At 44.5% G+C, this 25968-nt stretch overlaps 1 protein-coding gene across 3 annotated transcripts in view; it reads left to right on the forward strand.

Annotated features, from left to right (window-relative positions):
• Window positions 1–5188: 5188 nt before the first annotated feature.
• The window catches only part of LOC115166946 (phosphoethanolamine N-methyltransferase 3), a 45760-nt gene continuing 24980 nt past the window's right edge, over window positions 5189–25968 (forward strand). For 2 of the 3 annotated variants that reach the window (XM_029720954.1, XM_029720945.1), the window contains exons 1-2: window positions 5190–5410; window positions 13789–13950. Coding sequence is in view for 1 of the 3 variants with exons in the window: in XM_029720920.1 (XP_029576780.1) it covers window positions 5383–5410 (28 nt within the window). In the remaining 2 variants the exon portion in view is untranslated. Of the gene's footprint in view, window positions 5411–13788; window positions 13951–25968 lie in introns of all 3 variants that reach the window. The other variant, XM_029720920.1, reaches the window with a different exon arrangement.

Here is a 25968-nt window from a genome sequence, read left to right on the forward strand (position 1 = left end):
GTGGTTACATGTTGCAGCATCTCTTTCTGTGGTTACATGTTGCAGCATCTCTCTCTGTGGTTACGTGTGGCAGCATCTCTCTCTGTGGTTACGTGTTGCAGCATCTATCTCTGTGGTTACGTGTGGCAGCATCTCTCTCTGTGGTTACATGTTGCAGCATCTCTCTCTGTGGTTACATGTTGCAGCATCTCTCTCTGTGGTTACGTGTTGCAGCATCTCTCTCTGTGGTTACGTGTTGCAGCATCTCTCTCTGTGGTTACATGTTGCAGCATCTCTCTCTGTGGTTACGTGTTGCAGCATCTCTCTCTGTGGTTACATGTTGCAGCATCTCTCTCTGTGGTTACATGTTGCAGCATCTCTCTCTGTGGTTACGTGTGGCAGCATCTCTCTCTGTGGTTACGTGTTGCAGCATCTCTCTCTGTGGTTACGTGTTGCAGCATCTCTCTCTGTGGTTACGTGTGGCAGCATCTCTATGGTTACATGTTGCAGCATCTCTCTCTGTGGTTACATGTTGCAGCATCTCTCTCTGTGGTTACGTGTTGCAGCGTCTCTCTCTGTGGTTACGTGTTGCAGCATCTCTCTCTGTGGTTACATGTTGCAGCATCTCTCTCTGTGGTTACTTGTTGCAGCATCTCTCTCTGTGGTTACATGTTGCAGCATCTCTCTCTGTGGTTACGTGTGGCAGCATCTCTCTCTGTGGTTACATGTTGCAGCATCTCTCTCTGTGGTTACGTGTTGCAGCATCTCTCTCTGTGGTTACATGTTGCAGCATCTCTCTCTGTGGTTACATGTTGCAGCATCTCTCTCTGTGGTTACGTGTTGCAGCATCTCTCTCTGTGGTTACATGTTGCAGCATCTCTCTCTGTGGTTACGTGTTGCAGCGTCTCTCTCTGTGGTTACGTGTTGCAGCATCTCTCTCTGTGGTTACATGTTGCAGCATCTCTCTCTGTGGTTACTTGTTGCAGCATCTCTCTCTGTGGTTACATGTTGCAGCATCTCTCTCTGTGGTTACGTGTGGCAGCATCTCTCTCTGTGGTTACATGTTGCAGCATCTCTCTCTGTGGTTATGTGTTGCAGCATCTCTCTCTGTGGTTACATGTTGCAGCATCTCTCTCTGTGGTTACATGTTGCAGCATCTCTCTCTGTGGTTACGTGTTGCAGCATCTCTCTCTGTGGTTACATGTTGCAGCATCTCTCTCTGTGGTTACATGTTGCAGCATCTCTCTCTGTGGTTACATGTTGCAGCATCTCTCTCTGTGGTTACATGTTGCAGCATCTCTCTCTGTGGTTACATGTTGCAGCATCTCTCTCTGTGGTTACATGTTGCAGCATCTCTCTCTGTGGTTACGTGTGGCAGCATCTCTCTCTGTGGTTACATGTTGCAGCATCTCTCTCTGTGGTTACGTGTTGCAGCATCTCTCTCTGTGGTTACATGTTGCAGCATCTCTCTCTGTGGTTACATGTTGCAGCATCTCTCTCTGTGGTTACGTGTTGCAGCATCTCTCTCTGTGGTTACATGTTGCAGCATCTCTCTCTGTGGTTACATGTTGCAGCATCTCTCTCTGTGGTTACGTGTTGCAGCATCTCTCTCTGTGGTTACATGTTGCAGCATCTCTCTCTGTGGTTACGTGTTGCAGCATCTCTCTCTGTGGTTACATGTTGCAGCATCTCTCTCTGTGGTTACATGTTGCAGCATCTCTCTCTGTGGTTACGTGTTGCAGCATCTCTCTCTGTGGTTACATGTTGCAGCATCTCTCTCTGTGGTTACATGTTGCAGCATCTCTCTCTGTGGTTACGTGTGGCAGCATCTCTCTCTGTGGTTACGTGTTGCAGCATCTCTCTCTGTGGTTACATGTTGCAGCATCTCTCTCTGTGGTTACATGTTGCAGCATCTCTATGGTTACATGTTGCAGCATCTCTCTCTGTGGTTACGTGTTGCAGCATCTCTCTCTGTGGTTACGTGTTGCATGGTTTTATGTGATGAAAAAACAACGATTAAGAGTGTCTCAGGAGTCTAAATGACTTGCAGGAAACAGAAACATAATTTCTGGTTGTAGGAGGACTGACAACCAGGAAACCAAGGCCGTGTTCTCTAATGAACAAATTATATAAGTGTTGATGATTGTCCTCTGTCATTTTAAATGACCACTTAATCTCTAATCCCCTCTTCAATCCATTCAAATCTCTCTGTATACATGTACACTATCTACAGTTGGTCAAATACATCAATGATCTGAAAATGTGGTCGGCGGCGCCGTATGGAGGGTGGGATGCAATTGCGGACTCACCAGAGGAATGCAGAGGCCAAATTGAGATCCATACCGCATCGCCGTGCGCCTCACGAATTTTGTATCAATGCTCAATATAAGTCTGCATTAACGTGATTGGGTGAAGGTAGGTAAGGGCAGGAGGTCCTGTTTAAACACAAACTCACTTCCTTGACAACAGCTCTGTGCTGCTCCGCGAATCTCAAGAAACACGAATGCCCTGACTTCTGCAGACGCCGTATCACCATAAATGCTGCACGGCCAGCGCAGAGTTTGGATTGACCGTGCAGTGCCTTTTAGACAGGATTAGGTGGCCGTCTATGGCGGCAGATGGACGAGGGCTGCATTTTCTGAGCTAATCTGACCAAAACGCACCTCCAACAACAACACATAAAACCTCACAGAAATCTACCCCAAAAACAATTTATCTCAACCAGTGACATATGGGCTTTTTTAGGTGAGTGCTGATGCCGCCCTGTGATAAGCAGTGCCCACTTTGTCAAAGGCAGGGACGCAACATGTCTCTTTTCCATACCCAGCGCTCCTCTCCAGGGTGCTGTTGCAGAGAGGCATCGCTGCGGCAGAAAGAGTATGTGGCCTTTTCTGTAGCCTACAGGCTGGAGGTCAAATGTATGACAATGAGACGGACACGTTTTACATCATGCAGCTTTCTCCGATCAAACAGCCTAACCTAAATGGCGCCCAATCAAATAAAAAAATGTGCTGCCATGTTAACAAACAATCTATCGTACAAAAAGAGGACTGGTCAAAGGAAAATTGATAATATAGATGATCAGGGTACTCATAACTGCGGCCCAGGAGTTTCATCCCGTGGGGTAAATTGTCATGATCAGAGGTTTCAAGTTTGTATCTGTACATTTTTTTACGAGCTGATCAATAGCGAAAAAGAAAATACTTCTGCATTTCCTGCTGTGTAAACACATTGCAAATAGGCTCACGATAACTCCTGATAAAGTTGGGTAGCTGATATTCAGGGCTTTAAAAAAGCCAAATTGATAAGTCACAGGAATCAGGACTAATAAAGCCAATGCAACGGGCTTGTTTTACAAACGGTAGGCCTACCACATGGATGGGAATTCTTAAAGTTCCATTGTGGCCCGACATGGTAGGCTACAGCCCAGTAAGCATGGACCGATGCTGACGCCTTTTTTTGGTGCGGTCCAGACAGACCTTGATTTCCACATGCACGGACTTTTCAACTTTAATTACGAACCAAAAATGTACCTGATTCCAACATCCGAAAAATACCTGGTGTGTGTGTGACCTCTACGTTGCCCTCTGTTCAGTGTTGATGTCCTGAGTTTGTGTTCTCTGTAGCTCATGTCATCAGCATGGTCTTTTCCCAGGCTCCCGCTGGCTTCTGGCTGGCTCTAAGGTGTGTGTGTGTGTGTGTGTGTGTGTGTGTGTGTGTGTGTGTGTGTGTGTGTGTGTGTGTGTGTGTGTGTGTGTGTGTGTGTGTGTGTGTGTGTGTGTAACACATACACCTTAGAGCCAGCCAGAAGCCACACACCTTAGAGGCAGCCAGAAGCCAGCGGGAGGCTGGAAAAAGACCACAGAATCAGGACTAATAAACACACACACACACACCATCCTGCTGGTTTGCCCTCTGCACCCTCTCTGGTCTTAAAGAAGACACCAAGCATCCGTAATTAACTGAGACAAATAGAAAACGAGTCTCATGAGAATGTGTGGGAGAAAGGAAGACGTGCTGAAGGAAGGAAAGACATAGATACATTAACTAGGGGAAGAGGAGATTAATATCTAACCAAGTAAAGATAACAAGGACGTTGGGGACCACGTAAGGGCCAGGCAGCCTAACTACAGAGCCGTGGCAAAGTGCAGTCAGGTGAATGAACCTATGTTAAGTACACACGGCCTAGGGTACACTTAGAAAAGTACATGAGAGAAGATAACAAGTTAAGTACATATGGCCCTGGTGCACTTAGAAAGAAACACACGTGAAAGGAAAACGGGACAAACAACCAAGATTAAGCATGCGATGCATGCATTATTTTTATATCCACGTGAGGAGAGTTTGGCCACCATTATGTTAGAAATAAGAGCAGATATGGGCGTTATCCTCAGATGTGGGTGTTATCCATAGGATTGAAAGATAATGGTGGCAGAAAGCACAAAGGGTTTTTCTTCATTTACATAAAGGATGGACCTATGTATTGTATGTGCATAAAAGCAGAGCTGGGGCCTGAGAAAGTCAGTTGTTCCGCGGACCAGCTCGGCTTTGATACTTTGTATTAAAGTCTATATTGAATTTACAAGTTCTTGTAAGAGTGTTACTTTTAAGACAATTTTCCACGACAAATGTGCCACAGAAGCAGAAATCAACCAGAGAGAACCAAGAGGTTTACGGAGCCTTTGATTCTTGTGGTAAAAGGACAATCGTCAACTGCCAACACTTCCCAACACTTCCCCAACAGAAACCCAATTTGCAATAGCCTGAAAGTGTTACCCTTATGAACTCATGCACAATGTTTCCTTTAACGAAGAAAAAAAAAGTGTTATCTCTTCAGTAACCCCATCGCTCACAGCAGTATCACCTCAGTTCCACATATGATCTGACATACTAACTAATGATTTTAGAAGAGCTCAGTCTCTTGGTCCCTGGAGAGATGACGTGTGCAGAGATGACAGCTTTAAAGGTTATTTGTTAAAGTCTGTCTTCCCTGTTCCCTGCAGTCATAATTAGGAACAAAGGTTCAAACACCCATAAACACACACACACACAGAGAGAGAGAGAGAGAGCAAGAGAGAGAGCAAGAGAGAGAGAGAGAGAGCAAGAGAGAGAGCAAGAGAGAGAGAGAGAGAGAGAGAGAGAGAGAGAGAGAGAGAGAGAGAGAGAGAGAGAGAGAGAGAGAGAGAGAGAGAGAGAGCACACAGACAGGCGGTTCAGCACAGATGAGGTTATTGTCCTCGTTATTATCATCCTGGCACAGCAAAAATGCTTTCCGTCACTGGGTTTGGTTCTCGGGAAAATGTTAATTCTGAAATGTTAATTCTACAATCTGAGTGAGACAGTCATTAGCTGTATCATAAGGCTTTAGAAGAACCCCCGATTGATGTTTACTGAAATACTGGGATGCACCTACCCCTTATATTTCACGATGGTGAGTTCAGATTCAACAAGTATCTTAAAGGGGGGAAATCTGTTGCATAGGAGGAGGGGGCAGACTCAGTTGGCTGTTTTCAAAACTGTACAATATTTTAATGTTTATCAGATATTAATTATCTATCTCTGAAAAGCTCCATCGTAGAGATCCTCTCTATGGGCCTGATTCAGACTTAGGAAATGTACTCTTTTCCTACGCACTTCTCAGTAGTTGGTATTCAGACTTACCTTATTCAAGGTGCGTAACGGGCTTTGCGGGTGTTGTTCCCTTGCATGCTGAATAAATGTAATTCAATGGCTGAAAACCCTCCCACTTGCTGACCAACAGATTTTCTTGTGGAGTTTTCATTTAATGGGGTTTTCAGTAGATTTATCTAAAGCCATCCCTTTAAATATGATGTACCTTTAATTATAATTGTTTTCGACATGCACTAGAATACATGGGAGAGAAGGTTCAGAATATCAGGGACCAATGAATCAAAGCCGTGTAAATACATGCATATTCATCACCTGTTCAGCAACAATTGGTCGATCCATTATTGCTAGCAATCTTCAGGAACAACCACACCAACGTGACAGGGGAAAGAAAGGAAAATTAACAATATAATGCAAAATGTAAGTAAACTAACAGTAAAGAGACAGTTATAAATGTATGTTGGTATAACTGATGGTGGCTACCAATAGTGGCTAATATTTAACATGATGCAAATTGCAGTGAAAGTCTGGGCATATGATTAAAAACAGTCTTGAAATCATAAATCAACTCGGTAGGTTGGCGCTATACTGTCATTTGCAAATGGCTACCAAAGCCTATAACCTGGGTCTCCAAATTTCATCCCTATAAGGCCAGCATTTAATAAACTTCAATGTTGAAAATGTGATATGCTTCAGTTTGCTGCCATATGACTGGTTTCACATGTCTCCAGCGACAATAAGGTAAAATAGATTTAAAACAATTCTCCTATATATTTACAATCCATTTATCCAAACGGCTTACTCATTTACCCAGCTCTTATCAAGATCTCTTATTGATTTGTAAATGAATGCATTGGCGTGGAGAAAGCTGTCATTGAAAAATGAAGTAGTTGTTGTTCCACTTGGAACCCACAGGTTGTTCGACCTTTATTCATCATTTCATCGATTGTAGAATTCTGTGGGAATTAAGTCAAGGTCAAAATAGTTCAAATTCTGTAGACACACCTCCTCCATACCCCAGAAAATAGCATGCTTAAGTTCATGCTTGAGTTCAAGGTCAGAATACACGTAGAGAAAAGGGAATGAAAAAGGGAATAACGCTCCATTCTCGCATGCTTAACTCGGGTTAGAATCCCCCCCTTAACGAGGTCCACAGAATATTTATCCTTTAAAATTATCACCATGAAGCACCTTACAGGTTTGAGAAACAGTATCATTCAGTATCTAAGCCCCTGTCAACCATCTGTATCTATCTTCCCTTCCTAGAATGCCAAGCACTGCCACCCTTTGAGAGCCATTCTGTCAATCCAAGAAATATTCACCACTCAGAAAATGTCATTTATATTCCTTCACCTCTTTATCCTCCTTCCCAATCTCAGACCATGTTTACTGCACCTGGGAGAGCAGAGCATGGTATCGGAGAGCAGGACTGCTTCCAAAATGGCACCCTATTCCCTTTATAGGGCACTACTTTTGACCAGGGTCTATAGGGAGTAGAGGGATGGGAGGAGAGATGGAGAGGGACGGAAGAAGAGATGGAGGGATGGGAGGAGAGATGGAGGAGAGAAGGGAGGAGAGATGGAGGGATGGGAGGAGATAAGGAGGGAGAGGGATGGGAGGAGAGATGGAGGGATGGGAGGAGATAAGGAGGGAGAGGGATGGGAGGAGAGATGGAGGGATGGGAGGAGATAAGGAGGGAGAGGGATGGGAGGAGAGGAGAGATGGAGGGAGAGATGGAGGAGAGATGGAGGGATGGGAGGAGATAAGGAGGGAGATGGATGGGAGGAGAGGAGAGATGGAGGGAGAGATGGAGGGAGAGGAGGATAGATGGAGGGATGGGGGAGATAAGGAGGGAGAGGGATGGGAGGAGAGGAGAGATGGAGGGAGAGATGGAGGGATGGGAGGAAAGATGGAGGGATGGGAGGAAAGGAGAGATGGAGGACAGATGGAGGGAGAGGAGGAGAGATGGAGGGATGGGGGAGATAAGGAGGGAGAGGGATGGGAGGAGAGGAGATATGGGGGGATGAGAGGAAAGATGGAGGGATGGGAGGAGAGATGGAGGGATGGGGGAGATAAGGAGGGAGAGGGATGGGAGGAGAGGAGAGATGGGGGGATGAGAGGAAAGATGGAGGGATGGGAGGAAAGGAGAGATGGAGGGAGAGATGGAGGGAGAGGAGGATAGATGGAGAAATGGAGGGATGGGAGGAGAGATGGAGGGATGGGGGAGATAAGGAGGGAGAGGGATGGGAGGAGAGGAGAGATGGGGGATGAGAGGAAAGATGGAGGGATGGGAGGAGAGATGGAGGGATGGGGGAGATAAGGAGGGAGAGGGATGGGAGGAGAGGAGAGATGGGGGGATGAGAGGAAAGATGGAGGGATGGGAGGAAAGGAGAGATGGAGGGAGAGATGGAGGGAAAGGAGGAGAGGAGAGATGGAGGGAGAGATGGAGGGAGAGGAGGATAGATGGAGAAATGGAGGGATGGGAGGAGAGATGGAGGGATGGGAGGAGATAAGGAGGGAGAGGGATGGGAGGAGAGGAGAGATGGAGGGATGGGAGGAAAGATGGAGGGAGAGGGATGGGAGGAGAGGAGAGATGGAGGACAGATGGAGGGATGGGAGGAGATAAGGAGTGAGAGGGATGGGAGGAGAGGAGAGATGGAGGGAGAGATGGAGGGAGAGGAGGAGAGATGGAGGGATGGGAGGAAAGGAGAGATGGAGGACAGATGGAGGGATGGGAGGAAAGATGGAGGGATTAGAGCAGAGAGATGGAGGAATGGGAGCAGAGGGATGTTAGAGGTGAGGTGTAAAATGGGATGATTCAGCGTAACATCTCAAGGGTAGCTTGTGATTTCAATTAGATAAGACTGATTTACCATACAAGTACAGTATATACCTATCTCTGATGAAGGGCAGCTTTCCAAGACACAAACCGCCTTTAGTGTTCTGTTTTCTACTTTGTTTCCTGACTGAATGTTAACTTGAGAAGAAATACATGTTTGTTGAGAAATTATAGCCTGTTTAAACCAGACTGAAATCTGTAGCTACACTGGTTTAAGTCTTTCAGTCTGGTTTAACCAGGCTATGGAATGTTGTAAACTGGTGTACATCCATCTAGGTCTCCAGCTGCCTTCCAGAGCTGTGTTTCGCAACACAACAGCTATAAAATGTCAACCAGACCTCTGTCTCCTCCGTACTGAGCCTTCACAGTGCATTCAGAGTGAACCAAAAAAAGGTTACTTACAAATACCACAGAGTTCCTAATGTCTCAGAGAGCTCTGAACTGGAGTATGGCCAAAATAGGATTACTGAAGCTTGAATGGCTTGGATGTACTGCTCTTACTGTAATGTCACCATCTCTATCTCCCCTGCAGGTCTCACAGGGAAGTCCTTTTACTGTCAGAGAACATCGTAGTGAGATATTCCTGGCAATCCAACTCGACAGAAAGCTCCTAAACCATGCAAAGATTACAGATAGAGTAGTTTTATCCTGACATTTGGGGAGGGGGGGGCGGGGGGAGAGAGAACAGAGTTTAATATCAAGATGTTAATGCAATATAAAATGCAATATCTCTCATCATCTTCTCTCTCAATGGATTAAGAGGATTTTGGCACCAAATTGAATTTTAGTCACATAATCCCTCTATGAACTAAATGCCGAAAAGATTTTAAAGATATTAAATGGTGAAACAGAACAATGAATCCGGTGATCCTACCAGTAAAAGTGTGTGAAGACTACAGGCCCTTGTCAGAAGTAGTGCACTACCCTACAGGTCTGTTGTCCAAAGTAGTGCACTACCCTATGGGCCTTTGTCAAAAGTAGTGCACTAGAAAGGTAGTGCACTACCTATGCACACCTATGCACTAGAAAGGGACTAGGGTGCCATTGACTCTGTACCGGTACCCCCTGTATATAGCCTCCACATTGACTCTGTACCGGTACCCCCTGTATATAGCCTCCACATTGTCTCTGTACCGGTACCCCCTGTATATAGCCTCCACATTGTCTCTGTACCGGTACCCCCCTGTATATAGCCTCCACATTGACTCTGTACCGGTATCCCCTGTATATAGCCTCCACATTGACTCTGTACCGGTACCCCCTGTATATAGCCTCCACATTGACTCTGTACCGGTACCCCCTGTATATAGCCTCCACATTGTCTCTGTACCGGTACCCCCTGTATATAGCCTCCACATTGTCTCTGTACCGGTACCCCCTGTATATAGCCTCCACATTGACTCTGTACCGGTACCCCCTGTATATAGCCTCCACATTGACTCTGTACCGGTACACCCTGTATATAGCCTCCACATTGACTCTGTACCGGTACCCCCTGTATATAGCCTCCACATTGACTCTGTACCGGTACCCCCTGTATATAGTCTCCACATTGACTCTGTACCGGTAACCCCTGTATATAGCCTCCACATTGACTCTGTACCGGTACCCCCTGTATATAGCCTCCACATTGATTCTGTACTGGTACCCCCTGCATATAGCCTCCACATTGACTCTGTACCGGTACCCCCCCGTATATAGCCTCAACATTGTCTCTGTACCGGTACCCCCCTGTATATAGCCTCCACATTGACTCTGTACCGGTACCCCATGTATATAGCCTCCACATTGACTCTGTACCGTAACACCCTGTATATAGCCTCCACATTGACTCTGTACCGTAACACCCTGTATATAGCCTCCACATTGACTCTGTACCGTAACACCCTGTATATAGCCTCCACATTGACTCTGTACCGGTACCCCCTGTATATAGCCTCCACATTGTCTCTGTACCGGTACCCCCAGTATATAGCCTCCACATTGACTCTGTACCGGTACACCCTGTATATAGCCTCCACATTGACTCTGTACCGGTACCCCCTGTATAGCCTCCACATTGACTCTGTACTGGTACCCCCTGTATATAGTCTCCACATTGACTCTGTACCGGTAACCCCTGTATATAGCCTCCACATTGACTCTGTACCGGTACCCCATGTATATAGCCTCCACATTGACTCTGTACCGTAACACCCTGTATATAGCCTCCACATTGACTCTGTACCGTAACACCCTGTATATAGCCTCCACATTGACTCTGTACCGTAACACCCTGTATATAGCCTCCACATTGACTCTGTACCGGTACCCCCTGTATATAGCCTCCACATTGTCTCTGTACCGGTACCCCCAGTATATAGCCTCCACATTGACTCTGTACCGGTACACCCTGTATATAGCCTCCACATTGACTCTGTACCGGTACCCCCTGTATATAGCCTCCACATTGACTCTGTACTGGTACCCCCTGTATATAGTCTCCACATTGACTCTGTACCGGTAACCCCTGTATATAGCCTCCACATTGACTCTGTACCGGTACCCCCTGTATATAGCCTCCACATTGACTCTGTACTGGTACCCCCTGCATATAGCCTCCACATTGACTCTGTACCGGTACCCCCCGTATATAGCCTCAACATTGTCTCTGTACCGGTACCCTCCTGTATATAGCCTCCACATTGACTCTGTACTGGTACCCCATGTATATAGCCTCCACATTGACTCTGTACCGGTACCTCCTGTATATAGCCTCCACACTGACTCTGTACCGGTACCCCCTGTATATAGCCTCCACATTGACTCTGTACCGTAACACCCTGTATATAGCCTCCACATTGACTCTGTACCGTAACACCCTGTATATAGCCTCCACATTGTCTCTGTACCGTAACACCCTGTATATAGCCTCCACAATGACTCTGTACCGTAACACCCTGTATATAGCCTCCACATTGACTCTGTACCGTAACACCCTGTATATAGCCTCCACATTGACTCTGTACCGTAACACCCTGTATATAGCCTCCACATTGTCTCTGTACCGTAACACCCTGTATATAGCCTCCACATTGACTCTGTACCGTAACACCCTGTATATAGCCTCCACATTGACTCTGTACCGTAACACCCTGTATATAGCCTCCACATTGACTCTGTACCGTAACACCCTGTATATAGCCTCCACATTGACTCTGTACCGTAACACCCTGTATATAGCCTCCACATTGACTCTGTACCGTAACACCCTGTATATAGCCTCGCTACCGTTATTTTACTGCTGCTCTTTAATTATTTGTTATTTTTATTTTGTACTTATCTATTTTGTTTACTTAACACTTATTTTTCTTAAAACTGCATTGTTGGTTAAGGGTTTGTAAGTAAGCATTTCACTGTAAGGTGTTGTTCTATTCGGCGCATGTGACAAATAAAATGTGATTTGATTTGGGAGACACCCATGAGTCAATGACAAACTGGTTGTGAAGTTGGGAAGGTTTTGTTGTTGAAAACAACCATAATAAGTCATACAGGCTTGAGAGAACATAACCCTACAAATATCAATCCATTACAAACATTAAGTTGGAAATTGCTTATGGTTCAAAGAGTCGATGTCCTACATAGCCCAACTCCACTCAGTCTACAGTACAGTCTACAGTACAGTCTACAGTATAGTCTACAGTACAGTCTACAGTACAGTCTACAGTATAGTCTACAGTATAGTCTACAGTACAGTCTACACTATAGTCTACAGTATAGTCTACAGTATAGTCTACAGTACAGTCTACAGTACAGTCTACAGTAGAGTCTACAGTACAGTCTACAGTATAGTCTACAGTACAGTCTACAGTATAGTCTACAGTATAGTCTACAGTACAGTCTACAGTACAGTCTACAGTACAGTCTACAGTATAGTCTACACTATAGTCTACAGTATAGTCTACAGTATAGTCTGTACAGTCTACAGTACAGTCTACAGTATAGTCTGTACAGTCTACAGTACAGTCTACAGTATAGTCTGTACAGTCTACAGTACAGTCTACAGTATAGTCTACAGTACAGTCTACAGTACAGTCTACAGTATAGTCTATAGTACAGTCTACAGTACAGTCTACAGTACAGTCTACAGTATAGTCTACAGTACAGTCTACAGTACAGTCTACAGTATAGTCTACAGTACAGTCTACAGTACAGTCTACAGTATAGTCTACAGTACAGTCTACAGTATAGTCTACAGTATAGTCTACAGTACAGTCTACAGTACAGTCTACAAGTAGTCTACAGTACAGTCTACAGTACAGTCTACAGTATAGTCTACAGTACAGTCTACAGTATAGTCTACAGTACAGTCTACAGTATAGTCTACAGTACAGTCTACAGTATAGTCTACAGTACAGTCTACAGTACAGTCTACAGTACAGTCTACAGTATAGTCTACAGTACAGTCTACAGTATAGTCTACAGTACAGTCTACAGTACAGTCTACAGTACAGTCTACAGTATAGTCTACAGTACAGTCTACAGTATAGTCTACAGTACAGTCTACAGTATAGTCTACAGTACAGTCTACAGTATAGTCTACAGTACAGTCTACAGTATAGTCTACAGTACAGTCTACAGTATAGTCTGTACAGTCTACAGTATAGTCTACAGTACAGTCTACAGTACAGTCTACAGTACAGTCTACAGTATAGTCTACAGTACAGTCTACAGTATAGTCTACAGTACAGTCTACAGTATAGTCTACAGTACAGTCTACAGTACAGTCTACAGTATAGTCTACAGTACAGTCTACAGTATAGTCTACAGTACAGTCTACAGTATAGTCTACAGTATAGTCTACAGTACAGTCTACAGTATAGTCTACAGTACAGTCTACAGTACAGTCGATCATCTAAAAACTAAAGCTGCTATGTTTTCATTTATTGAACCTTTATTTAGTCAGGGAGACATGCAGAGACCACAATCTCTTGTACTTCCTATTTATTTTTTAAATGTAGTTTACCTTTATTTAACTAGGCAAGTCGGTTAAGAACAAATTCTTATTTTCAATGATGGCCTACCAGGGAACAGTGGGTTAACTGCCTTGTTCAGGGACAGAACGACAGATTTTTACCTTGTCAGCTCGGGGATTCGATCTAACAACCTTTCAGGATACTAGTCCAACAATCGAACCACTAGGCCGCCTGCCGCCCATATAGAGGTATTGGCCATCAGGACACCTTGTGGTGCCCTTGTTTGGAAAACAACATTATTACGTCATAGGGGTGAGAAAAATAATCGTTGAATATAAATTGATTACAACATAAATTCAGAGATTGCTTGTGCTCCTTGGTCCACAGATTTCTCGTTCTATATGCAGCTGTCTTCACTCTAGAGGAAGTACTACAGTACAGACAAGCTGCTGGTGCACATACTCCTTCACTCAGTCTCCAAGCCACTGCCAGCATTTATCAGATTGCTGTTGACAACGATAATTTGCAAGGGCATCTGGAATCGATCAGGTAGAGACTCTCATTACCGCCTCTCCGTTTCCACACACACACACACACACACACACACACACACACACACACACACACACACACACACACACACACACACACACACACACACACACACACACACACACACACACACACACAACCCTCTGAGCTGTAAGTAGAGCCAATACTGTGGCCCGGTATACTCACAACCTCAAGGTCTCCTTCATGACTGAGGAACTCTGGGTAATAAAGTTGAATTATGGGTGATGATACCTCAACACATCGAGCGCTTGGGACTGTAAGGTTCTATCCGCAAAACGATGATTCTGAGATAATTGGCTTTAATGTTCCAGTGAGGTTTGAATGTTATCAGCTATTTTACATTGTATATTGTATGCTTTTGAAGTTAACAACATGAATGAAGGTATTTAGAGTACTATATAGGTAGAGAACATGGAACAGAACAAGGCTACGTCAATAACTACATTTTGACAAAACTCCAGATAAAACCTAATATCCCAAACTCTTGATATTGTGTAATGACTTTCTGAACCTGATCTGAGATGGAGCTCTAAAAGGAATCAGTAGATCACTTTAGAGTAGAGATGTAGTAGTAGATCACTTTATAGAGGAGAGATGTAGTAGTAGATCACTTTATAGAGTAGAGATGCAGTAGTAGATCACTTTATAGAGTAGAGATGTAGTAGTAGATCCCTTTATAGAGTAGAGATGTAGTAGTAGTTCACTTTATAGAGTAGAGATGTAGTAGTAGTTCCCTTTATAGAGTAGAGATGTAGTAGTAGATCACTTTAGAGTAGAGATGTAGTAGTAGATCACTTTATAGAGGAGAGATGTAGTAGTAGATCACTTTATAGAGTAGAGATGTAGTAGTAGATCACTTTATAGAGTAGAGATGTAGTAGTAGATCACTTTAGAGTAGAGATGTAGTAGTAGATCACTTTATAGAGGAGAGATGTAGTAGTAGATCACTTTATAGAGTAGAGATGTAGTAGTAGATCACTTTAGAGTAGAGATGTAGTAGTAGATCACTTTATAGAGTAGAGATGTAGTAGTAGATCCCTTTATAGAGTAGAGATGTAGTAGTAGTTCCCTTTATAGAGGAGAGATGTAGTAGTAGATCCCTTTATAGAGTAGAGATGCAGTAGTAGATCCCTTTATAGAGTAGAGATGTAGTAGTAGATCACTTTATAGAGTAGAGATGTAGTAGCAGATCACTTTATAATGTAGAGATGTAGTAGAATATAACTTTATAGAGTAGAGATGTAGTAGAATATAACTTTATAGAGTAGAGATGTAGTAGTAGATCCCTTTATAGAGTAGAGATGTAGTAGAATATAACTTTATAGAGTAGAGATGTAGTAGTAGATCCCTTTATAGAGTAGAGATGTAGTAGTAGATCCCTTTATAGAGTAGAGATGTAGTAGTAGATCACTTTAGAGTAGAGATGTAGTAGTAGATCACTTTATAGAGGAGAGATGTAGTAGTAGATCCCTTTATAGAGTAGAGATGTAGTAGTAGTTCCCTTTATAGAGTAGAGATGTAGTAGTAGATCCCTTTATAGAGTAGAGATGTAGTAGTAGATCACTTTAGAGTAGAGATGTAGTAGTAGATCACTTTATAGAGTAGAGATGTAGTAGTAGATCACTTTAGAGTAGAGATGTAGTAGTAGATCACTTTAGAGTAGAGATGTAGTAGATCACTTTAGAGTAGTAGATCACTTTAGAGTAGAGATGTAGTAGTAGATCACTTTATAGAGTAGAGATGTAGTAGTAGATCACTTTAGAGTAGAGATGTAGTAGTAGATCACTTTATAGAGTAGAGATGTAGTAGTAGATCACTTTAGAGTAGAGATGTAGTAGTAGATCACTTTAGAGTAGAGATGTAGTAGATCACTTTAGAGTAGTAGATCACTTTATAGAGTAGAGATGTAGTAGTAGATCACTTTAGAGTAGAGATGTAGTAGTAGATCACTTTAGAGTAGAGATGTAGTAGTAGATCCCTTTATAGAGTAGAGATGTAGTAGTAGATCACTTTAGAGTAGAGATGTAGTAGTAGATCACTTTAGAGTAGAGATGTAGTAGTAGATCACTTTATAGAGTAGAGATGTAGTAGAATATAACTTTATAGAGTAGAGATGTAGTAGTAGATCACTTTATAGAGGAGAGATGTAGTAGTAGATCACTTTATAGAGGAGAGATGTAGTAGTAGATCACTTTATAGAGTAGAGATGTAGTAGTAGATCACTTTATAGAGGAGAGATGTAGTAGTAGATCACTTTATAGAGGAGAGATGTAGTAGTAGATCACTTTATAGAGGAGAGATGTAGTAGTAGATCACTTTATAGAGGAGAGATGTAGTAGTAGATCACTTTATAGAGGAGAGATGTAGTAGTAGATCACTTTATAGAGTAGAGATGTAGTAGTAGATCCCTTTATAGAGTAGAGATGTAGTAGTAGATCCCTTTGTAGAGTAGAGATGCAGTAGTAGATCCCTTTATAGAGGAGAGATGTAGTAGTAGATCCCTTTATAGAGTAGAGATGTAGTAGCAGATCACTTTATAGAGTAGAGATGTAGTAGTAGATCACTTTAGAGTAGAGATGTAGTAGTAGATCACTTTATAGAGGAGAGATGTAGTAGTAGATCCCTTTATAGAGTAGAGATGTAGTAGCAGATCACTTTATAGAGTAGAGATGTAGTAGTAGATCACTTTATAATGTAGAGATGTAGTAGTAGATCACTTTATAGAGTAGAGATGTAGTAGTAGATCACTTTAGAGTAGAGATGTAGTAGTAGATCACTTTAGAGTAGAGATGTAGTAGATCACTTTAGAGTAGTAGATCACTTTATAGAGTAGAGATGTAGTAGTAGATCACTTTAGAGTAGAGATGTAGTAGTAGATCACTTGATAGAGTAGAGATGTAGTAGTAGATCACTTTATAGAGGAGAGATGTAGTAGTAGATCACTTTATAGAGGAGAGATGTAGTAGTAGATCACTTTATAGAGTAGAGATGTAGTAGTAGATCACTTTATAGAGTAGAGATGTAGTAGTAGATCACTTTATAGAGGAGAGATGTAGTAGTAGATCACTTTATAGAGGAGAGATGTGGTAGTAGATCACTTTATAGAGTAGAAAAAACTGAAATATCACATTTACATAAATATTCAGACTCTTTACTTAGTACTTTGTTGAAACACCTTTGGGGAGCGTCGCTGCACAGCTATTTTCAGGTCTCTTCCGAGATGTTCAATCGGTTTAAAATCCGGGCTCTGGCTGGGCCACTCAAGGGCATTCAGAGACTTGTCTCGAAGCCACTCCTGCATTGTCTTGGTTGTGTGCTTAGGGTCGGTGTCCTGTTGGAAGGTGAACCTTCGCCCCAGTCTGAGGTCCTGAGCGCTCTGAAGCAGGTTTTCATCAAGGATCTCTCTGTACTTTGCTCCAGTCACCTTTCCCCCGATCCTGACTAGTCTCCCAGTCCCTGTCACTGTAAAACATCCCCACAGCATGATGCTGCCACCACCATACTTCACCGTAGGGATGGTGCCAGGTTTCCTCCAGACGTGACGCTTGGCATTCAAGCAAAATAGTTCAATCTTTGTTTCATCAGACCAGAGAATCTTGTTTCTCATGGTCTGAGTCCTTTAGGTGCCTTTTGGCAAACTCCAAGCGGGCTGCCATGTGCCTTTTACTGAGGAGTGGCTTCCATCTGGCCACTCTACCATAAAGGCCTGATTGGTGGTGTGCTGCTGTCACGACCGTCGTATGAATAATTGGACCAAGGCGCAGCGTGAGTAGAGTTCCAAATTTTAATGATAGTGAAACTTCCAAAACAACAAAGATATAACAATCGTGAAATACGTAGCGCACTTAGGCACTAATACAAAACAATATCCCACATAGCAGGTGGGAAAAAGGACACACTAAGTATGATCCCCAATTAGAGGCAACGATATTCAGCTGCCTCTAATTGGGAACCATACACACACACCAACATAGAAATGTAATACCTTGATAAAACCCTAGTCACGCCCTAACCTAAAACACCATAGAGAACCCCGAGGGCTCTCTATGGTCAGGGCGTGACAGCTGCAGAGATGGTTGTCCTTTTGGAAGGTTCTCCCATCTCCACAGAAGAACTCTGGAGATCTGTCAGAGTGACCATTGGATTCTTGGTCACCTCCCTGACCAAGGCACTTCTCCCCCGATTGCTCAGTTTGGCCGGGCGGCCAGCTCCAGGAAAACATTTAAGAATGGTGGAGGCCACTCTATTCTTGGGGACCTTCAATGATGCAGACATTTTTTGTGCCTCGACACAATCCTGTTTTGGAGCTCTACGGACAATTCCTTCAACCTCATGTCTTGGTTTTTGCTCTGACATGCACTGTCAACTGTGGGACCTTATATAGACAGGTGTGTGCCTTTCCAAATCATGTCCAATCAATTGAATTTACCACAGGTGGACTCCAATCAAGTTGCAGAAACATCTCAATGATGATAAATGGAAACAGGATGCACCTGAGCTCAATTTCAAGTCTCATAGCAAAGGGTCTGATTACTTATGTTAATAAGGTATTTCTGTTTTTTACTTTGAATAAGTTTTCACTTTGTCATTATGGGGTATTGTGTGTAGATTGTAAATATGTATTTTTTTAAATCAATTTTAGAATAAGGCTGTAACGTAACAAAATGCTATAAAAGTCTTATTCTGACTTATGGTTGATGTTTTTATGCAAGTGCCGCGTCATCATTTAATGAATCACACTATCTTGCCTGTAGCCTTACTCTGGACAGACACATAGATACGCTGGAGTAAAATAGTCAAGTAAGAGAAGTGGTGTCCTAATGTGTCTAAAACGTGACCAGTAGTTAATTCATCACATTATGAATGTCTATGTTTATTATCGATCTCTATATAACCTCCACAAACATGTTCTAAAATGTGTCCGTCTCACAGATATCCTTCTGATTGTCTTTGACAGCTCCAAGCCCCCAGATGGGGTTGTGATCAATCAGGTCAGGATTTCTCAATAGACTGTGTTGGGTGGAGAATATCGATTGATTCTATTCACCAGTGAAGGTGTTGTGGATTAAATTAGCCGGGCTAATCATCATCAGTCTACGGAGGAATTTGTTCCACAACAGTTTGTCAGATCATAGGGAAAGGCATTTTTTCAGTAATTTACGTGGCTATGTGGAAATGTAGAAGACAATGTAAATATGTTCAGTAACTATTGGTAAAGTCTCGTATTCTGTCTACAGAGGAAATTCTTCCACAACTACAGTTTTATCTGTAATATTATACACTGAGTGAACAAAACATTAGGAACACCTGCTCTTTCCATGATATAGACTGACCAGGTGAATCCAGGTGAAAGCTATGATCCCTTATTGATGTCACCTGTTAAATCCACTTCAATCAGTGTAGATGAAGGGGAGGAGACAGGTTAAAGAAGGATTTTTAAGCCTTGAGACAACTGAGACATGGATTGTAAATGTGTGCCGTTCAGAGGGTGAATGGGCAAGACAAAAGATTTAAGTGACTTTGAACAGGGTATGGTAGTAGGTGCCAGGCGCACCGGTTTGTGTGTCAAGAACTGCAACGCTGCTGGGTTTTTCACGCTCAACAGTTTCCTGTGTGTGTCAAGAATGATCGACCACCCAAAAGACATTCAGCCAACTTGACACAACTGTGGGAAAGCATTGGAGTCAACATGGGCCAGCATTCCTGTGGAACGCTTTCGATACATTGTAGAGTCCATGCCCTGACGAATTAAGGCTGTTCTGAGGGAAAAAGGGGGTGCAACTCAATACTAGGAAGGTGTTCCTAGTGTATTGTACACTCCATGTATGTGTAGTATAATGATTAAACCCTCTGAGTTGCAGCACCTAAGAACAATCGTTAAGGTCAGTTCCCATATTGAAAACAAATATGGACGTTTGAGAAGATGATGAGGCACAAAGTCTTTAAGAAGAAAATGGAGGAAGGGATGCAACACTGACCAGAAGAGAAGAAGAGAGGGGGAGAAGAGAAGGGGATAGGGGGAGAAGAGAAGAGGAGAGGTGGAGAAGAGAAGGGGAGAGGAGAGGAGAGGGGGAGAAGAGGAGAGGAGGGGGGAGAAGAGAAGGGGATAGGGGGAGAAGAGAAGAGGAGAGGGGGAGAGGAGAAGAGGGGGAGGAGAGGGGGAGAGGAGAAGAGGAGAGGGGAGGAGAAGAGGAGAGGGGGAGAAGAGAAGAGGAGAGGGGAGAGAAGAGAGAGGAGAGGGGGAGAAGAGAAGAGGAGAGGGGGAGGAGAGGGGGGAGAGGGAGAGAGAAGGAGAGGAGAGGGGGAGAGAAGAAGAGGAGAGGGGGAGGAGAGAAGAGGAGAGGAGAGGGGGGAGAAGAGGAGAGGGGGGGGAGGAGAGGGGGAGAGGAGAAGAGGAGAGGGGGAGAAGAGAAGAGGAGAGGGGGAGAAGAGAAGAGGAGGAGGGGGAGAGAGAAGAGGAGAGGGGGAGAAGAGAAGAGGGAGAGAGGAGAGGGGGAGAAGAGAAGAGGAGAGGGGAGAAGAAGAGAAGAGGAGAGGGGGAGGAGAGGGGGAGAAGAGAAGAGGAGAGGGGGAGGAGAGGAGAGGAGAGGGGGAGAAGAGAAGAGGAGAGGGGGAGAGGAGAAGAGGAGAGGGGGAGAAGAGAAGAGGAGAGGGGGAGAAGAGAAGAGAAGAGGAGAGGGGAGGAGAGAAGAGGAGAGGGGGAGGAGAGGGGAGAGGAGGAAGAGAAGAGGAGAGGGGGGGAAGAGGAGAGGAGAGGGGAGAAGAGAAGAGGAGAGGGGAGAGGAGAAGAGGAGAGGAGAGGGGGGAGAAGAGAAGAGGAGAGGGGGAGGAGAGGGGGAGAAGAGAAGAGGAGAGGGGAGGAGAGGAGAGGAGAGGGGGAGAAGAGGAGAGGAGAGAAGAGGAGAGGGGAGGAGAGGAGAAGAGGAGAGGAGAGGGGGGAGAAGAGGAGAGGAGAGGGGGAGGAAGAGAAGAGGAGAGGGGGAGAGGAGAAGAGGAGAGGAGAGGGGGAGAAGAGAAGAGGAGAGGAGAGGAGAGGGGGAGAAGAGGAGAGGGGGAGGAGAGGGGGAGAGGAGAAGAGGAGAGGGGGAGAAGAGAAGAGGAGAGGGGGAGAAGAGAAGAGGAGAGGGGGAGAAGAGAAGAGGAGAGGGGGAGAAGAGAAGAGGAGAGGGGGAGGAGAGGGGGAGAAGAGAAGAGGAGAGGGGGAGAAGAGAAGAGGAGAGGGGGAGGAGAGGGGGAGAAGAGAAGAGGAGAGGGGGAGGAGAGGAGAGGAGAGGGGAGAGGAGGAGAGGAGAAGAGAGAGGGGAGAGGAGAGAGGAGAGGAGAGGGGAGAAGAGAAGAGGAGAGGAGAGGGGGAGAAGAGAAGAGAAGAGGAGAGGAGAGGGGGAGAAGAGAAGAGGAGAGGGGGAGGAGAGGGGGGAGAAGAGAAGAGGAGAGGGGGAGGAGAGGAGAGGAGAGGGGGAGAGGAGAAGAGGAGAGGAGAGGGGGAGAAGAGAAGAGGAGAGGGGGAGGAGAGGGGGAGAAGAGAAGAGGAGAGGGGGAGGAGAGGAGAGGAGAGGGGGAGAAGAGGAGAGGAGAGAAGAGGAGAGGGGGAGAGGAGAAGAGGAGAGGAGAGGGGGAGAAGAGGAGAGGAGAGGGGGAGAAGAGAAGAGGAGAGGGGGAGAGGAGAAGAGGAGAGGAGAGGGGGAGAAGTCTCACGCCTGGTTATTGCTCTCTACTGGCTATTCTGCAGTCAGTACACCCCGGCACTTACAGTAATGCACAGTGGGAAATAAATAAATAAACACACACACACACACACACACACACACACACACACACACACACACACACACACACACACACACACACACACACACACACACACACACACACACACATACCCTCCACCTACATCAGGCTTGCTGTAGAGATTTTAAAATCTCCTCAGCTAATGTTTTAACCCTTGGGAGGATAATAACCTGGAACGTCTCATGTTTTAACCCCTGGGAGGATAATAACCTGGAACGTCTCATGTTTTAACCCCTGGGAGGATGACCTGGAACGTCTCATGTTTTAACCCCTGGGAGGATAATAACCTGGAACGTCTCATGTTTTAACCCCTGGGAGGATGACCTGGAAGAACTCAGTGTGTTTCCTAGGATTCCCGCTGAATCTTTCATGACAAATGTTTTTTCCCCTCCTGCTGTGATGACCCACCTCTTACTGGAGTTCAAGTGAAGTGCAATTTCTTTATTTCCTCCATGGGATTTCAAGGCGAATGTAGGTCTATGTATTCCCTTCAGCTAGTTTACACATTCACACCATTGGTTTGGTTCACGGCAGCAGCAGCTCAGCTTCTTACCACCATGGCTTCTACAGACTCTATATGCTGGTTTCTCTGGGGAACTCTGACAGCTCAGCTACATACCACCATGGCTTCTACAGACTCTATATGCTGGTTTCTCTGGGGAACTCTGACAGCTCAGCTACATACCACCATGGCTTCTACAGACTCTATATGCTGGTTTCTCTGGGGAACTCTGACAGCTCAGCTACTTACCACCATGGCTTCTACAGACTCTATATGCTGGTTTCTCTGGGGAACTCTGACAGCTCAGCTACTTACCACCATGGCTTCTACAGACTCTATATGCTGGTTTCTCTGGGGAACTCTGACAGCTCAGCTACTTACCACCATGGCTTCTACAGACTCTATATGCTGGTTTCTCTGGGGAACTCTGACAGCTCAGCTACTTACCACCATGGCTTCTACAGACTCTATATGCTGGTTTCTCTGGGGAACTCTGACAGCTCAGCTACTTACCACCATGGCTTCTACAGACTCTATATGCTGGTTTCTCTGGGGAACTCTGTTTTAAAAACTGGACTGAGACTAAGGCAGCAGTATCCTTCTGAACAGTTCTCAGTGGTCTTAATTCTGGTGCTAAGAAAGAACAAAACAAAACAAAACATGAAAGACCCACTGAATATTCATAACAGGTAACATTGAATCTACCAATATCCCTTTTTACCTGCAGTAACATACTGTACAGGCGATAGACAGCGCTGTACTATTTGGAGGTAACTAACGTAGGTGAAAATCTGTAGTATGAACTGCCACTTTCTATTGTGTTAAGACCAATTGGAAATTGTTTTGTGTTGGTGTTGCCAAGGTCAACCATCCATCCACTGCCCAGGTCCTTGTCTAGGAACAGACTCCTCCTGTACATTGTGAACTGAAGGCCCTGCAGCAGTGGAAGTCATATTATGCATCCCAAATGGCACCCTATTCCCTATGAATAATGCACTACTTTTGACCAGAGCCATCATTGTGAAGTCTGTAACACTGCAGCAGTATTCCTGTTAGTAGTGAAGTCATTGTGAAGTCTGTAACACTGCAGCAGTATTCCTGTTAGTAGTGAAGTCCATAACACTGCAGCAGTATTCCTGTTACTAGTGAAGTCCATAACACCGCAGCAGTATTCCTGTTAGTAGTGAAGTCATTGTGAAGGCCAAGCCCCTGCAGCAGTATTCCTGTTAGTAGTGAAGTCATTGTGAAGTCTGTAACACTGCAGCAGTATTCCTGTTAGTAGTGAAGTCATTGTGAAGTCTGTAACACTGCAGCAGTGTTCCTGTTAGTAGTGAAGTCATTGTGAAGGCCAAGCCCCTGCAGCAGTGTTCCTGTTAGTAGTGAAGTCATTGTGAAGTCTGCAACACTGCAGCAGTGTCCCTGTTAGTAGTGAAGTCATTGTGAAGGCCAAGCCCCTGCAGCAGTGGAAGGACATAACACAACAGACTGTCTTTAGTGGAACACCAATTACATTCACCCCTGGAGTTTCTCCAGTCTGCTGGTCTGTTACTAGGGATAAAACACAACGCTTTGGGTTACTCTTGCTTCTATGCTGTTTGGCATCGTTTCATCAGCAGCATTCCTGCACTGTTTGTTGGGAACACTTCTGTAAAATACATTTGCCTACCAAGGTGGCTTGGTGCTTGTTACCAACCCTTAGTAAACTTCTGGGAAAAATGGTGGTTGACCAGATACAATGCTATTTCACCGTAAACAAATTGACAACAGACTTTCAGCACGCTTATAGGGAAGGACACTCAACAAGCACAGCACTTACACAAATGACTGATGATTGGCTGAGAGAAATTTATGATAAAATGATTGTTTTGTTAGACTTCAGTGCAGCTTTTGACATTATCGATCATAGTCTGCTGCTGTAAAAACATATGCGTTATGGCTTTACACCCCTGCTATAATGTGGATAAAGAGTTACTTGCCTAACAAAACACAGAGGGTGTTCTTTAATGGAAGCCTCTCAAACATAATCCAGGTAGAATCAGGAAATCCCCAGGGTATCTGTTTTAGGCCCCTTGCTTTTTTCAATTTTTACTAACGACATGCCACTGGCTTTGAGTAAGGCCAGTGTATCTATGTATGCAGATGACTCAACACTATACACATCACCTACTACAGCGACTAAAATGACTGCAACACTTAACAAAGAGCTGCAGTTAGTTTTGGAATGGGTAGCAAGGAATAAGTTGGCCCTAAATATTTCCAAAACTAAAAGCATTGTATTTGGGACAAATCATTCACTAAACCCTAAACCTCAACTACGTCTCGTAATGAATAATGTGGAAATTGAGCAAGTTGAGATGACTAAACTGCTTGGAGTAACCCTGGATTGTAAACTGTCATGGTCATAACATATTAATACAAGAGTAGCTAAGATGGGGAGAAGTCTGTCCATAATAAAAGAGCTGCTCTACCTTCTTAACAACACTATCAACAAGGCAGGTCCTACAGGCCCTAGTTTCTACCTTCTTAACAGCACTATCAACAAGGCAGGTCCTACAGGCCTTAGTTTCTACCTTCTTAACAACACTATCAACAAGGCAGGTCCTACAGGCCCTAGTTTCTACCTTCTTAACAACACTATCAACAAGGCAGGTCCTACAGGCCCTAGTTTCTACCTTCTTAACAACACTATCAACAAGGCAGGTCCTACAGGCCCTAGTTTCTACCTTCTTAACAACACTATCAACAAGGCAGGTCCTACAGGCCCGAGTTTTGTCGCACCTAGACAGTCGTGTGGTCGGGTGCCACAAAGAGGGACATGGGAAAATTGCTTGTGGTAATGGCTGGAGTGGAATTGGTGGAACCGTATCAAAGGCATCAAACACATGGGTTCCATGGGTTCCATTCCATCTGGTCCGTTCCAGACATTATTATGAGCCGTCCTCCCCTCAGCAGCCTCCACTGCTGCACACTTGTACATTCTTAATAAAAATATATATGGCTATATACTGACATCTAGTGAGTATGAATGGATAGTATTCTAAAGTATTTTACCAACATTGTAGTGAGGAATCAGATTTCAGACTCGCTCAAGTAGCTTTGGTACCATCTAGTAGCTGTGTATGGAACAACATCCAATCTTTAACAGGCCGGGAACATAACGTACACGTCCTCCTACAGCTGAGGTATGATTGGCCCCTTCCAGCTAAGGTTAGGTATGATTGGTTCAGTTGGTGAGAGTGTAGCAGTGGTCAGATTACAGTCATTTTGACATTTGTTGTGGGGCACAAACGCCTTCCTCTTGTACTATTTAATATTTTATAATCACACAATCAAACACTGCTTGAAACCCTCTGTGGTGCACTCATACACAGGCATAACTGTGTCCCTCCACCACAGAGAAACAGTAAATACTGTGCCTGAGTCACACACTGGTTGACTTCTATCTGCATCGCTCCAGCTCCTCCCTTGTAAAAACATCTATGACTGTAAAAGGGGGCTAAAGCCAGAAGTAGCCTAGCCTACAACCCAGGGCTGTTCAATTCCGGTCCTGGAGGGTCAATACACTTCTGGTAGTTAGTTGCACTCACCTGGTGTCCCAAGTCTGAATTAGTCCCTGATTAGAAGGAGAGGATGAAAACCAGAAGGGTTTGGTCCCTCCAGGATGCCGTTGAACAGTCCTGCATGCTGATAGGCGATGATAAGTA

Source organism: Salmo trutta, chromosome 3 (assembly GCF_901001165.1).
Source record: "Salmo trutta chromosome 3, fSalTru1.1, whole genome shotgun sequence".
In the NCBI taxonomy this organism is placed as follows: domain Eukaryota; kingdom Metazoa; phylum Chordata; class Actinopteri; order Salmoniformes; family Salmonidae; genus Salmo; species Salmo trutta.